This window comes from Perognathus longimembris, chromosome 9 (genome assembly GCF_023159225.1).
Source record: "Perognathus longimembris pacificus isolate PPM17 chromosome 9, ASM2315922v1, whole genome shotgun sequence".
Lineage (NCBI taxonomy): Eukaryota > Metazoa > Chordata > Mammalia > Rodentia > Heteromyidae > Perognathus > Perognathus longimembris.
The window spans coordinates 55,304,405-55,319,572 of record NC_063169.1 but is presented as its reverse complement, the minus strand read 5'-3'; the positions used below and the strand labels follow the sequence as shown (position 1 = coordinate 55,319,572).

General features: G+C 37.7%; 1 protein-coding gene across 5 annotated transcripts in view; it reads left to right on the top strand.

The window, feature by feature from the left end:
• Reps1 (RALBP1 associated Eps domain containing 1) overlaps positions 1–15,168 on the top strand; it is a 68,399-nt gene that overhangs the window by 16,574 nt on the left and 36,657 nt on the right. For 4 of the 5 annotated variants that reach the window (XM_048354186.1, XM_048354185.1, XM_048354189.1 and 1 more), the window contains exons 2-7: positions 9,995–10,118; positions 11,673–11,869; positions 11,983–12,136; positions 12,877–13,001; positions 13,508–13,670; positions 13,954–14,017. In XM_048354186.1, coding sequence (XP_048210143.1) covers positions 9,995–10,118; positions 11,673–11,869; positions 11,983–12,136; positions 12,877–13,001; positions 13,508–13,670; positions 13,954–14,017 — 827 coding nt within the window. The remainder of the gene's footprint in view (positions 1–9,994; positions 10,119–11,672; positions 11,870–11,982; positions 12,137–12,876; positions 13,002–13,507; positions 13,671–13,953; positions 14,018–15,168) is intronic. The other variant, XM_048354187.1, reaches the window with a different exon arrangement.

The following is a 15,168-nucleotide window of genomic DNA, read 5'->3' as shown; positions in this document are numbered from 1 at the left end:
GTGTATGCTGGTCATGGTGCTTGAACTCAGAGCCTGGACATTTGCTCAAGGCTTGAGCTATATACCACTTAAGCCACAGCTCTACTTCTGGCTTTTAAGTGGCTAGTTTCAAACAACTCCTCTCAGATCTCAGCTTCCTTAGTAGCTAGGGTTACAGGTATGAGCCATCAGCCTGGCTGTTTCTAAAATATTGCTTACAAAACAAATGATCTTTATACCTTTCTCTTTCCTCCTATGGCTCTTCCCATCTTCCTCTATTTATTTAATTGATCCTTTCTTATAGGGAAGTAAAATATTGCAAAGTAAAATATTAGTAAACAAGGAATATCTTTAATTATCAGATATTCAATTCAAAAAAAGTAAGAGTTACAAAATACAAATACTGATAGTTGTTTCATCACAGATATTTTTTCCTTTGGCATTAGATTACAGGGAAGAGTTTTGCCAGTGACTCAGGTGACTTAATTATTTTTATATAAGTCCCCAACATGGCAATTTTATATGTATTTGACTGTCATAATAATTAGTATTTAAATATACATTTGTCATTTCAAAGAAGTCACGTGTCTGACAATGTGTCTGGCTCTTTACAGAATCAGTTTTAAAGATTAGATGTGTCCAGAGGGTAGTTGGTGTTGTTATTAGACTATGTGAAATTTGCATTTTGAGAAATATCACTTGCACTAGAACAGGTCTTAGTGCCAGAATGCAACCCTTTACTTTTTTTAGGGAACTTGAGATGAATGACACGGATTCATATCAAGCACCTTGATTCTGATAAGATAGCCTAGGTTCAGTCCCCAGTACCCCCAAAACAAAGCAAACACCAGTAGTACAAAACTTAATTCTGACATTCACTGGTCAAAAACTTAGCTCTTGTTTTATGATACAATGTAGTAGAACTAGGCAAATATCCCTCATAAAGAAAGTGAGTAATTCAGAGCATGATCTTCAGTATAATTTCTATTATTTGCTGTATATCCTTAATCTAGTTACCAAAAGATTCATTGTTTTATCTGTAGAATAGTATGTTAAGAGTAGTGATTACTTGTTGAGGCCCACAGAAGTGTTTATTTGTGTAGATAACCAGTGATTGTGATACTAGTTGTAGCTAGTAAAATATTTGTTGGTCTCTGTGTGTTACTCTTATCAGTATAGACTGTCAGTGATGGCCTAAATAAAATAGTTTATAGGTGTAGAACCAGGAATCAGGAATTGCTAAACCAAATCTTCTTAATTACCTATGCTTCTCCAAAGTTCAATAACTCCATAAACATGAAAAAGCCTCTCAGGCTAGGAATGTGGCTAAGTGGTACAGTGCTTACCTAGCATGCATGAAGCTGTAGGTTCGACTCCTCAGTTTCACATAAACAGAAAAGGCCAGAAATGGCACTGTGGCTCAAGTTGGTAGAGTGCTAGCCTTGAGCAAAAGGAAGCTCAGGGACAGAGCCCAGGCCCAGAGTTCAAGTCCCAGGATTGGAAAGAGAGCAAGAGCGAGCGCAAGCCAGTGCGAGCGAGAGAGCAAGAGTGCCTCTCAAGTCCTTTTTCTGTTATTTGATTCAACATATTCTTTATGGTGCATTTACTCAGCATGTACAGTAAAGTCTGCCTTTTGAATATAAAGTCTAGATTCTATAGCATAATGTATGTTGTGACTGTGAGTTCTTTTACTAAGTTTTTATGATTATGTCAGGAAGGGAAAAATGTGGGTATGTATTTAAATACTTTCTTCAGAAACATTACAGAAAACATTTGTAGCTTTAGTTTTGAGAAATATATTCTGGGGGGGGGGGGGGGCCTGAATGCTATCCCTGAGTTTTTTTGAGGGTTTTTTTTTTTCTTTTTTGCTAATGTCTAATACTGTACTACTTGAGCCACAGCTCCATCTCTGGCTTTTTTGATAGTTAATTGGAGATAAGAGTCTCAGACTTTCCTCTCGGGCTGGCTTCAAACCACAATCCTCAGATCTTAGCTTCTCAAGGAGCTAGGATTACAGGCATGAACCACCAACACCCAGCAAAATAAACCTTTTTATGTAAAAGGAAATCAATACAAGTCAGATACGTTTTCTTTCTTCATTTTTACTTTTCTTTATTTTTTAAGTTGACAAGTAAAATTATGTACATTTGTCATGTACAACATACTTTGTAATACGTATGCATTGTGGAACGGCTAAATTGAGCTAATTGACATGTTAACATTGTTTTTGTGTATGTTTTTTCTAACGTTTCTGTGTTTCATTATCTGATATATATCAAGAAAAGTCTAGTGTTGCTATGTAGCTATAGTACTCTATGACATATTCTACACATTTAAAATTTTTTAATACATTCTTATGTCAACATCACAGTATAAGAACAATTTTCTTTAAATGAGGACATACTCTTGGGGAAGTATTTGAAGCAGAAAGCAGGACAGTGGTTGAAACATAAAATGGAAAGGAATGGATAATGATTTGGAGGAGGGGAGGGAGAGAGGGGAAGAGAGAGGACCAAGTATTAAGAAAAAAAATCCTATCAGCAGAAAGCAAATAAAGGGACCTTGATCTCTAGATTTGGAATTACAGTCATAAGCAATAAAAGGTTTTAGATAAGAAATGTAGTGAAAGTGAGATGAACTATTTGCTCTAGTACAACTGGTAAGTTTCTCAAACGGATTGGTCCCATTGCATTTCATTTTAGACCTTATTTTAAGAAGATTTAGCAGTGGAGTTGGTCACCAAAGAATAGCAAATAGCAAGCCACTTAGGAGTGTAAATTGATGAATATAGCAGTGATATAAGTTATTTGCTTATTTGTTGGATGGTGCTGAATATTTAAATGAAAACATTTTTAAAACAATGGGAAATGCTAGAGATAAGAAAGCAGCCACTTTGGGGATGTCTGGGCTTATATGTTATTTCCTCTGTCCTCTTTACCCTTGAGTTTTCTACTTGACATGTTTTCCTTAGCATCAGTGTACTACAATGCTAAAGATGACTTAAAAAAAAGTTCCTGCATCATATGTAATAAAAACTATCAGAGCAAAGCAACATTTATTATTAGAAAGTGTTTAATTTTTAAAGAAATGATGATAAAGACTAACAGAATGGACTTGGTAAATTCAGTGGCTGTGGACATTAACCTTGTGCAAAGAATTGTGGTGGAGCTTATAATAGATTCTGGCATAACTTAGCCATAGGCCCTATCCTAAGAAGCTTAGTGGAGGGAGGTTAGTGGCAGTGTGTAGTGTGGTTGTAATTATACAGATAATTCAAGTAACTCAGATGGAACATGTTGTAGTACAGTAAAGACTAAACCATGCTCTGGTTGCAGCAAAAATCCAGGCTGAAAGTGGGCTCGAGTGGTAGATTGCCAGGCAGGCAAGCAAGCAAGCCACCATAGCTGGAGCCCCTGAGTTCATACTGCTTACTGGCTGGCTGAATGAATGAATAAAATATATAATAATAATTGGCCAGGCCACCTCTGTAATCCTAACTACTCAGGAGATTGAGATCTGAGGATCCTGGTTTGAAGCCAGCTTGGGCAGGAAGGTCTGAGACTCTTACTTATCTCCAACTAGCCACCAGAAAACCAGAAATAGAGCTATAGCTCAATTGGTAGAGCACCAGCCTTGAGCAAAAGAGCTAAGGGACATCACCAGGCCCTGAGTTCAAACCTCAGTACCAGCACACACAAAAAATTTTTTTGGGTTTTTTTTTGTTGTTATGGATTTGTAAGATAGAAGATAATACAGGATGATGAATATTATACACACACACTCATACCTGTTGGCCATTTCAATGTCTTCTTTGAGAAATGCCTGTTAAAGCCTATTGCCTTTTCGTAATTTTTTTCTTTTTGAGGTTTTGGGCATCTTTATTCTGAGTATTAAGATATATGGTTTGCAAATAGTCTTCCCATACTCCTGAGGTGCTTTTTTACTCTGCTGATTGTTTTGTTTGCTGTACAGAAATATTTAAATTTGATATAATGCTATTTGTCTATTTTACTGTGCTATTGGAGGCTTCAATAAATTTTTATACATTCCAATGTCCTGAAGTATTTCCATATTTTCTTCTACAAATTTCATGGTTTCCTTTATTGCATTTAAGTCTTTAAACTATTTTAAGTTGATATTTTGTAACTGGGGCTCTATAGTAGTCTAGTTTCATACTTATGCATATAGTGGTGAGGATATGGAGAAAAGATCATAGACCTGAGTTTAGCTGTACCCTATAAGTGGGCATGTAAATTTGTACAGCCATTGTGGAATCAGTATGTAACTTCCTCAAAATATAAAGACTAGAACTATCACATTGGCCCAGCAATCCCACTACTTGGTGTATAAGTAAAGGAAATGAAATCAGTATGTCAAAGAGACATCTGCATTCCAGTGTTTATGAACACTATTCACAATAGCTAAGAAATGAAAGCAGCTTAGGTATTCATCAGCTACTCTGGATGAAGAAGATACACTCAATGGAATACTATTCAGCCATCACAAAGAAGGAAATCTTCATTTGTGATGACATGGATGGAATTGGAGATGAATACTGCATGATCTAACTCATATGGAATCTAAAATGGTTGGTTACAAAGAAATTGAGAGTAGAATGAGGTCATAGAACAGGGAAGGAGGATAGACAGGAAAGATTGTCAACCAGTGGGTTCTAAGTTACAATTAAATAGGAGCAAGAAGTTGTAACTAATGTGCTGTTATTGCACAAGAGTGTAGATAACCTTATTTTACTGTATACTTCAAAAAGCTAGAAGAAAGGAATTTGAAAGTTTTCACTGTAAAGAAATGATATTTAAGCAGATATGTTCAGCTGGAATTAAGTCTTATACAATGCACACATGTATCAAAACATTTCATATTACCCACAATATGTACAATTTTTATATTTGTATGTACCAGTTAAAATATACTTCAGTTTGATACCGTGTAGCATACCTATAACCCTAGCACTTGAGGGGTAGAGGCAGGAGGATTGTTAAGTTCAAGGCACTGCCAGCTTGGGCTACATAGCAGGCTCTGTGTCATTATAGTCAACAAACTTAATTTAAAAAAAAAGAATGAGGAGGCTCTTAAGGTGGGTCAGATGGAAGGATGTAACTTTAATAGTCAGATATAGGCTAAACTGATGTTTTAGGAGAGAAATGCAAAAATGTGGAGTAGAAGAGATTGATCTAAGTAAGATTGAGAGGAAAAGCTTAGAGTCTTGAAAGAGACTTAGAAGTTCATTCCCTAAAACATAATAAAATTGCGGCTGGGAATATGGCCTAGTGGTAAAGTGCTCGCCTCGTATACATGAAGCCCTGGGTTTGATTCCTCAGCACCACATATATAGAAAAAAGCTGGAAGTGGCGCTGTGGCTCAAGAGGTAGAGTGCTAGCCTTGAGCAAAAAGAAGCCAGGGTCAGTGCTCAGGCCCTTAGTCCACACCCCAGGACTGGCAACAAAAACAAAACAAACAAAGCATAGTAAAATTACGTGGGCTGTATATCAGCACTGTCAACTCGATAGACTGTGTATAGGACTGGAGAAAGAATGTGACAAAGCTGATTCAAGTTCATTCATTCAGCCAAAAAATCTAAATTGGCCCTGTCTGTCAGAAGTTGTTCTATGTACTGTGAGTTTAGTGGCCTTTCCTGTTCTCTGGTAACTCATTCTCTTGGAGATAGTAACACAAATAAACTGACTGTGAGCCTCAAGGAAGCTTCTGAGGTCATGACATTTGAGCTAAGACTTGTATGACAGGAGCATCAGTCAAGCAAAGATCTGAGGGGAAGCACACTAAGGGTAGAGCAAGTACAAAGGCCTCCAAACAGGAACCAGCTTGTCTTACCTAAAGCAAAGGGAAAGAGGTATTTTAGAGTTTGTGCTTTTTGAAGATGTTGGTTACGGTCTAATTATCCCAGTACTTTGAGTCACTTGGCCAAATAAGACATTGTGTAAAAGCTACTGTATTGTAATTCATGGATGTTACCATATTTCCTGATATTAAAGAAAGTTTATATATAATAATTTATCACAATCGTAGGCAGTTGAAATTCTCTAGAACCATCATACAGTATTAATATATAGTTATTTTGCTCTATATAATTAGCTTTTCATGAAATTTTATCTCCTCTTTCCCCCTCCTATTCTTATCTACTTGCTGGTGACATGAAGGGATGACATTATTGAAGTTTTGCTGTTTACATTCTATTGATATTTTCCAGTATTAATTGTAGAATATCATCTAAGACAAAATGTGCAGAGAGGTGACCCAAGTATTTGGTTTGTGCATTTTTTTTTTACTGTCCAATTCTTTCTTTTTTTTTTAAATTAAATTTTATTGAAAAGGTTTTGTGCAAAGGGGGTACAGTTACATAATAAGGCAGTGAATACATTTCTTGTGATGTCTTACACCCTCATTTTTCTTTCTCTTCTCTAGATCAGGTAGGCATATATACAATATCCAGTGTACCAAAATCATACATAGTAACCCGTAGAGTACGCCACAGGAAATTCACCTAGAACTTTAAAGAACGTCAACAGTAGAATCCTCCTGTGTCCTTCTTTTGGAGTTGTTTTTGTTTATCCTCATCTTGTATGATCATGTGAACATAGCTGTTGAGCTATTGTGATCCACTGATAGGTTTATTCTACACTTTTTATGTTTAGTAGTTGTTTGGTTTTAGATACATAATGTAAAGTTGCTGACACAAACATATGGAAATACCATTTGAGAAGAAGTTTGTTGTTTTGCGGACCTGCCTCTACTGTCCTCCTCCCTCCCTAACAGTCTCATATCAAGGAAACCATGCCCCTTTGTTCTCTGTGTTCTAGGCTTGTCTTGCTCAACATTATTTGTCCAAGTTCTGACCACTTCCCTGCGAATACCAATATTTTATCATTTCTAATCGCTATATAGTATTCCATTGTGTATAGGTACCACTTTTTTTAATCCATTCATCTGTAATGGAGCATCCGGGTTGTTTCCATATTTTGGCTATTGTGAATTGTGCAGCGATAAACATGGATGTGCAAATGTCTTTATGATGGTTTGTGCATTTTTTGAGTCTACATTTGAAAATACAAATATACGATATTTTAGATACTTATCTAAAAAAATCTGAAGCTGTCTACCTACTTGAATTATGCATGTAATTTTAGATTTAGAGATTAGGAGGATCACAGTTTGAGACTAAGCTAGACAAAAAGGTTTGAGAGACTTCATACCAGTGGCTGGATACAGTGAGTATATCAATCTCAACTATGAGAAATTGGGAGGAGATAAAGATTTAAGGTCCACCTGGGTGAAAAAGTCATAATAGGGCTTAAGTGATAGAGCACCATGCAAGCAGGCATTTTGATGATTAATTGGAGATAAAAGGCTTAATTTATCTGTGTAGGCTGGCTTCTAACCCTCAGATCTAAATAGCTTCCTAAATATCTAGGATTATAGGCCATGAGCCTTTTATTCTTGTTTGATATATGTATGTGCCTTTACATAAACATACACAATACATATGTGTATATATGTATGTAAGGGGTTTCATCATGACATTTCCATACATATAATGTGCTACCTATGATCATATTCTCCACTCCCATTATTCTTTCTTGCCCTTTCCCCTCAGATTTTGGCTCTTTGTTGAATACAATCTCTTATCATTCCCTCATTATCTTCCCCTGCTTATCAACAAATTACTGTGATCTTTTTTAGGTCTTGTTTTACCTAGTTGTACCTAGCATATTTGAAATGCTTTGTTTTATAAACAAAACTCTCTAAGATGTGTAATGACTCCCTGAAAGGCATCTGGTGGGTAGAAAAGTATAAATAGATTAGGATAATAATTGTAATTTTTAAAAAAGCCTGCTTAGCCTGAAAGGCCATGTCCTGCTTTGGTTAATAGTACCTTCTCTTCCTCATAGTTCCCTTAATGGCTCAATTGGCCACTTTAAATTCCTTTTGCTCTTTTTAGAAGTACAGGCCCTGTAGTGGCAGAATAAGGAATATTTCCCACCACTGCTGATTAGTTAACAAACATTTGCTGTGCATGCAAATAAATGGTTTTTGTTGGGGTGATATTGTTTAACCATTGAGAGGTGCTTTTTTTTTTTTTTTTTCCAGTTCTGCGAATACTTTTCTTCAGGCTTAGTACCCTATCTCAAATGTATCTTACCTTTACTTGAATGTTACAGGCACTGAAGTTAGAAATAATATACAGGAATTTGCATTATTGGAAAAGCTACCCAGTGTTTGTTATTTTAAGATGAATATGAGCTGGGTGCTGGTGGCTCACTCTTATACTAGCTACTTGGAAGGCTGAGATCTGAGAATTGCAGTTCAAAGCCAAACCAGGCAGGAAAGTCCATGAGACTTATCTCTAATTAGCCACCAGAAAACTGGAAGTGGCTCAGAGTGGTAGAGCGCTAGCTTTGAGCAAAAATATTTGGGGACAGTACCCAGGTCCCAATTTCAAACCTCACAACTGACCAGAAACAAACAAACAAAAAGATAAATATGAAATGTCTGTATAGTGTAAATCTGTGCACATTTTCTAAGTTACCATTTAGTCTCATCTGAAATCCTCTTTTGAGTCTGACATTTTCTTGTAGCTAGTACAGATGTACTTAAAGAATGATTTGAAGGATTGATGTATATTGTTGAAAGTGTACATGCTTAAAAATTTTGATGTATCAAAGAAAAGTAGTATGGCCATATGAAATACAATTAGGAAAATGCTATTAGTCTCACATAAAACAGCAGATAGAATTTTGAAAGTGTTCATCTCCAAGTTTATATGCTTAAGATTATGTATCCCTACACTTCTTATATCCTCAGCATTTTCTCATGTTGTTGTATCATTTAACCACTATTTAAAGAGTAAGATGGCATAGCTATATACATAAGGCTTATGACAAAGACTGTGGATGGTATAAGGTCCGCCCCAGGGAGGGCTCCATGCAGATGCCCCCCACCTGTTTAAGTCTGCGCCCAGTACCTGAGTTACCTAGATAACTGGCACACCTGGAGGCAGTTACCTCCTGCTTCTCTGAGGTCACATCCAATCTACCTGGCTAGATCTCCCGCCTTTCCCTATATAATCCGGTTCAACATGAGTCCTTGGCTCTTTCCTTTTTTCTCATACTCTTTCTTCCTCTTTTTCTTTTTTTTCCCTTTTTTTCCCTTTTTCCTTCCCCTCTTTCTTCCCACACCTCCATTTTGTGTGGGCTGGCAGTTTGCCTTCCCCCCAATAAACTCCTTTCTGCCTGAACCAGGTGGAGGATTTCCTTTCTGGTCAAACCTTACAGACAGCTTATTGAGTCTTAAGAAAAACCAATTCTTTTAACAAAATTGCTTGGTACAAACTGGGTGTTGGTGGCTCATACCTGCAATCCTAGCATATCAGGAGGCTGGGATGTGAGGGTCACAATTTGAAATCTCCTGTCTCCAATTAACCATCCAAAAGGTGGAAGTGCTGTGGCTCAAGTCATAGAGTGCTAGCCCTGAGCAAAAAAAGCTCAGAGATAGTGCCCAGGCCTTGAGTTCAAGCCCCAGGACCAGTGCGCGCGCACACACACACTGTTTAGTACATGCATTTTTGTAGAGAATGAAAATCTTATGAAATCAATGCCTTTTTGTTTTTAAACATATGAGTATGAAGCTTGAAGAAATTGGTTGAGAATGTTATACCATATTTTAGACAAGCATTTGGAAAAGTTAAAAACAGTTCAATGACAGCTTATCTTTTTTTTTTTTTTTTTTTTTGGTCAGTCCTGTGGCTTGACCTCAGGACCTGAGCTACCGGCTTCTTTTTGATCAAGACTAGCAATCTACCACTTGAACCACAGTGCCACTTCTGGCTTTTTCTGTATATGTGGTGCTGAGGAATTGAACTCAAGTCTTCATGTATGCTAGGCGAGCACTCTACCACTAGGCCACATTCCTAGCCCAACAGTTTATCTTTTAACAAAATTTTTGCCATAAATCTTACCGTTAACATTGTGTTCTTCTGTAGATAATGGAGCTTTGTGGTGCAACAAGACTTGGTTATTTTGGAAGAAGTCAGTTCTATATTGCTTTGAAACTTGTAGCTGTTGCCCAGTCTGGTTTCCCATTAAGAGTGGAAAGTATAAATACAGGTAAATATACAATAGACTAGTATCAAAAATAGTATTCTAATTACAAGTAAAGTCAATAGAACTTTTTAGTCTGATACTATAATGGCACATGTGATACTGAAATGTCATGACTATATTTTCATTTGTATTTTGCATTTTAGAATATTAGAGAAGTATGTATTGTGTGTTCCTTGAGGCACAAGATATGTACATTATACATATTTAATGATGGAGTATATGGCAGTTTTTTAGAACTCAATAAAAATTGTCTAAGGAGTTTGAGAAAAGTGATTTTATCAAAGTAAGTGATAAATTATAGGAAGTACTTATGTATAGCTTTCTTATTCTTTTCTAATATAACTTTATACTTTGCAATCTTCTGTTTGGGAAAATATGAAGGCTCTATTTTAAATTACAAAGTAACAGCAAAACCTTATTGATAATGATGATATTAAAATAATGGCAGATTGAGATAGGAGCTGGTATCTCACACCTGAAATCCTAGTACTCAAGAGGCTGAAATCTGCCTGGCGCTGGTGGCTCATGTTTGTAATCTTAGCTACTTGGATGCTGAGATCTGAGGATCACAGTTCAAAGCCAGCCCGGGCAGGAAAGTCCATGAGACTCTTATCTCCAGTTAACCACCAGAAAACAGGAAGTGGTACTGTGGTTCAAAGTGGTAGAACACTAGGGGCTGGGGATATGGCCTAGTGGCAAGAGTGCCTGCCTCATATACATGAGGCCCTGGGTTCGATTCCCCAGCACCACATATACAGAAAATGGCCAGAAGTGGCGCTGTGGCTCAAGTGGCAGAGTGCTAGCCTTGAGCAAAAAGAAGCCAGGGACAGTGCTCAGGCCCTGAGTCCAAGCCCCAGGACTGGCCAAAACAAACAAACAAACAAACAAAAAACAACAAAGTGGTAGAGCACTAGACTTGAGCTGAAGAGCTCAGGCCATAGTGTTAAAGCCCCAGTACCACCACCACCACCAACAACAACAACAACAAAAAACAGGCTGAGATCTGAGGATTGTTGTTGTTGCCCAGGCAGGAAAGCCCAAGAGACTTGTATTTCAAATTAACTAGCAAAAAAGCCAAGCAAAGCAGCCAGGTGCTGGTAGCTTATGACTATAATTCTAGCTACTCAAAAGCCTGAGATCTAAGGATCATGGTTTTCAAAGCCAGCCCAGGCAAGAAAGTCCATCCGACTCATATCTCCAATACACTCCTCAGAAAAAGTTGAAAGTAGTGCAGTGGCTCAGGAGGTAGAGTGCTAGCTTTGAGCAAAAGAAGCTCAGTCACCAGTGGGGCCTTGGCAAGCTCATGCTTAATTTGTTTAGCTATAAGTAAGATTTTTGAAGGACTAATGTGATTATGAGGTGCGTGTGAAATGACATTCATAGGGCCAGACATACCGTGGACAATTAATATAGCTACTAGAACAACTTGGTTTTACTACTACTTTGTGGTGATGGTCATTGTGCCTATTGCTGTAACTTATCTCTTATCTATAACTAACTGTTATAACTGTTTTGAGTAAGAAATACTCAACCTGTGATTGTTTTTGTGCTTAATAGTAAAAGATCTTCCTCTGCCAAGATTTGTTGCTTCAAAAAATGAACAAGAATCTCGCCATGCCACTTCACATTCTTCAGATGCTGAAAGTCAAGGGTCTTACTCTGGTGTGATCCCCCCTCCACCTGGCAGGGGGCAAGTGAAGAAGGGATCCACAAGCCATGATGCAGTTCAGCCTCGCACAGCTGGAGATCCGCAGGTAATCACATCCCTGTAAATATTACCAGTTGATGTCCCACAGACACGTTTATACCAGAACATTTATTGGAACGTAATGGTTAAAATGGCTCTTTATTATGATATTCTTTCTAGGAGCCTGCATCCCCGGTAGTTTCCCCACAGCAGTCCCCACCCACTTCTCCACACACATGGAGGAAGCACAGCCGCCACCCAAGTGGGGGGAACAGTGAGAGGCCTCTTACAGGACCTGGGCCATTTTGGTCTCCTTTTGCTGAAGCACAATCAGGTATGGAGAAATCCTTTAGAAAAAAGTACCAATATTTAGGTTTATGCATTGAAGGAAAGTTGAGAACCCTTTGCATTGCTTCTAGACTGTAAGCTAGGTTAAATAGAAGCAGAAACCAGTTACGAAAATTTCTTAAGATGTATTGCTTTGAAAAGTAGTGATTACATCTTTTATTTCATTGATGTTTGCACAAAGCCTTATAGATACCAGATTCCCTGATGGGAAAAACGAATGATTTCTTCCCAGAATATTGAACATATATTACATACATGTTTTAGTATTAGCAAGGAAATTTTAAAAAGATTAAAATTTTAAAGTATAGTTTTGGCTGAACAGAAAAAAACCTCCCATATTGGAGGTTACAATATTTCTTTTTTTTTTTTTTTTTTGGCCAGTCCTGGGCTTGGACTCAGGGCCTGAGCACCGTCCCTGGCTTCTTTTTGCTCAAGGCTAGCACTCTGCCACTTGAGCCACAGCGCCACTTCTGGCCATTTTCTATATATGTGGTGCTGGGGAATCGAACCCAGGGCCTCATGTATATGAGGCAAGCACTCTTGCCACTAGGCCATATTCCCAGCCCTGGAGGTTACAATATTTCTTGAAAGTTTGAATTTGGGGAAAACCCCAGATGCATTTCAAAATACACATGTGGTAATTTATTGCAATCTTAAGTAAAATCTAGTAACTTTATTTTTCTCTCCTAAGTCATGGGTAAGTGTGTTCATCCATTCTCTTTATAGGGTCTTCTACTGGTGATGCAGTGTGGTCTGGGCATTCTCCACCTCCACCTCAAGAAAACTGGGTCAGTTTTGCAGATACTCCACCAACCAGTACTCTTTTAACCATGCATCCTGCTTCTGTCCAGGTGTGACATTTTATTGGTATTGCATTTTTGTTTGCTTCATTCAGTGTATTGCTGCTGTCATTGTTTTTATATTTTGCTATTGCATATTTTAGTTCATTCTTTAAAAAAAACAAAGATCCAGAACCTCTGCTTTGTTTCATTTTCAAGACATGTATCAGTAAAATGTTTCACTGAAGGTTTTAGCTGATTTTATTTTTGTTTTTAATTCCCTAGTGAAGTTTTGAAAGGTTTCTGCATCTGAGAATGTATTCGCTTGGCTTCTTAGCACATTTTTTCATAACTTTCTGTTGCTTACATAATTGCTATCATTCTACATGTTTATATAATCATTTATATAATCATACAAAAACATATCCAATAACCTGACTGGAACAAATATGTGATTGTTAATGACTTCTTACATTTTAAATATCCACACAAAAGTTTTACTTGCAAGGAAAAAATACAGCAATCGTGGTCCTTATAATCATATAGATAGATACTGAGGAAAAAATGTTTTATTGCAGGACCAGACAACAGTTCGAACTGTAGCCTCAGCTACAACTGCCAATGAAATACGTAGGCAATCCAGTAGTTATGATGATCCCTGGAAAATAACAGATGAACAAAGACAGTATTATGTAAATCAGTTTAAAACCATTCAGCCTGACCTAAACGGATTTATTCCAGGTGAGTTGTTGAAAACAGAAGTTCTTCTAGCTGGGACAGGACTAAATCTCAATTTCATACTCTCAAAAGAGATTGCTTTATTAGTCCTAAATTTCAACTATGAAAGATCATAAAATTCTTTATCAAAAAAGAGTTGATAATCACTGGGGGAGAAAACATGATGTCATTATATAATAAGGTTACCCTTCTCACAATGAAAAAATTATAAGGCTCTTACCTTGCAATCTGTTCTTGGATCTCTGCATTCAGAGTAACATTAAACAACACTGTTTTAATATTTCAGGATCTGCAGCTAAGGAATTTTTTACAAAATCAAAACTTCCTATTCTTGAACTTTCTCATATTTGGTAAGTGTGGTATATATCAGTAGTTGGTTAATATGTGTTACTTCAAAGGTGTTTCCAACATGTATATTTTAGGTCCTTAAAGAATAAACTATAGGTGAATGAATGCAGCAGTGGTACTTACTAGATACTATGTTGAAAATGAATTATACAACTTGTAGGAGGGACAGGAGGGAAAAACTGGGAGAGTGAGGGAAGGGATGACACTGTCCAAAAAGAAATGTACTCATTACCTGATGTGTGTCTGTGCGTGCATGCGTGTGTGTGTATCCCCTCTGCACATCACCCTTATAATAATAAATTATAAAAACTAAAAAAGAATAAACTATAGTTGGGTGCTGGTGGCTATCCCGTAGGATCTGAAAATCTCAGTTCAAAGCCAGACATCCCTGGCAGGAAAACCCTTAGACTATTAACTCCAGTAAACAAGAAGCCAGAAGTGCAAGTATGCCTCAAGTGGTAGAACACCAGCCTTGAGTAAAAAAGCTAAGGGACAATACTAGGCTTTAAGTTCAAGGTCTAGTACCTACATTAAAAATAAAAAAAGAAGAAGGAGGAGGAGGGAGGGGAAGGAGAAACTACAAGTACACTTAACATCTTCAAAAATGTCCTCAAAGCCTGAAGCCTGTGGCTCATGCATATAATCCTAGCTATTTAGGAGGCTGAGATCTGAGGATCCCGTTTCAAAGCCAGGCCAGGCAGGAAAGTCTGTGAGGCTTTTATCCCCAAATTATCACCAGAAAACCAGAAGTGATGCTGTGGCTCAAGTGGCAGAGTGCTAGCCTTGAGCAAAAAGAAGCCAGGGACAGTGCTCAGGCCCTGAGTCCAAGCTCCAGGACTGGCAAAAAAAAAAAAAAAAGCACTCAGTATAGCCTTTTTTTTTGGTGGGGGGGGGGGGGCTGATTGTGTGACTTGAACTCAGTGCCTAAGTGCTGTCCCTAAGCTCGTGCTCAAGGCTAGCACTCTAGAGCTTTGAGCCATAGCACCACTTCAGTTTTCTGGTGGTTAGAGGTAAGAATCTCACACACTTTTCTGTCTAGGCTGACTTTGAACCACAATTCTCAGATCTCAGCCTCCTTAGTAGTTGCAATTACAGACATGAGCCACTCATCAGCCTAGCCTTAAACTGCCACTATATTTTGTAGAGAAGAGAA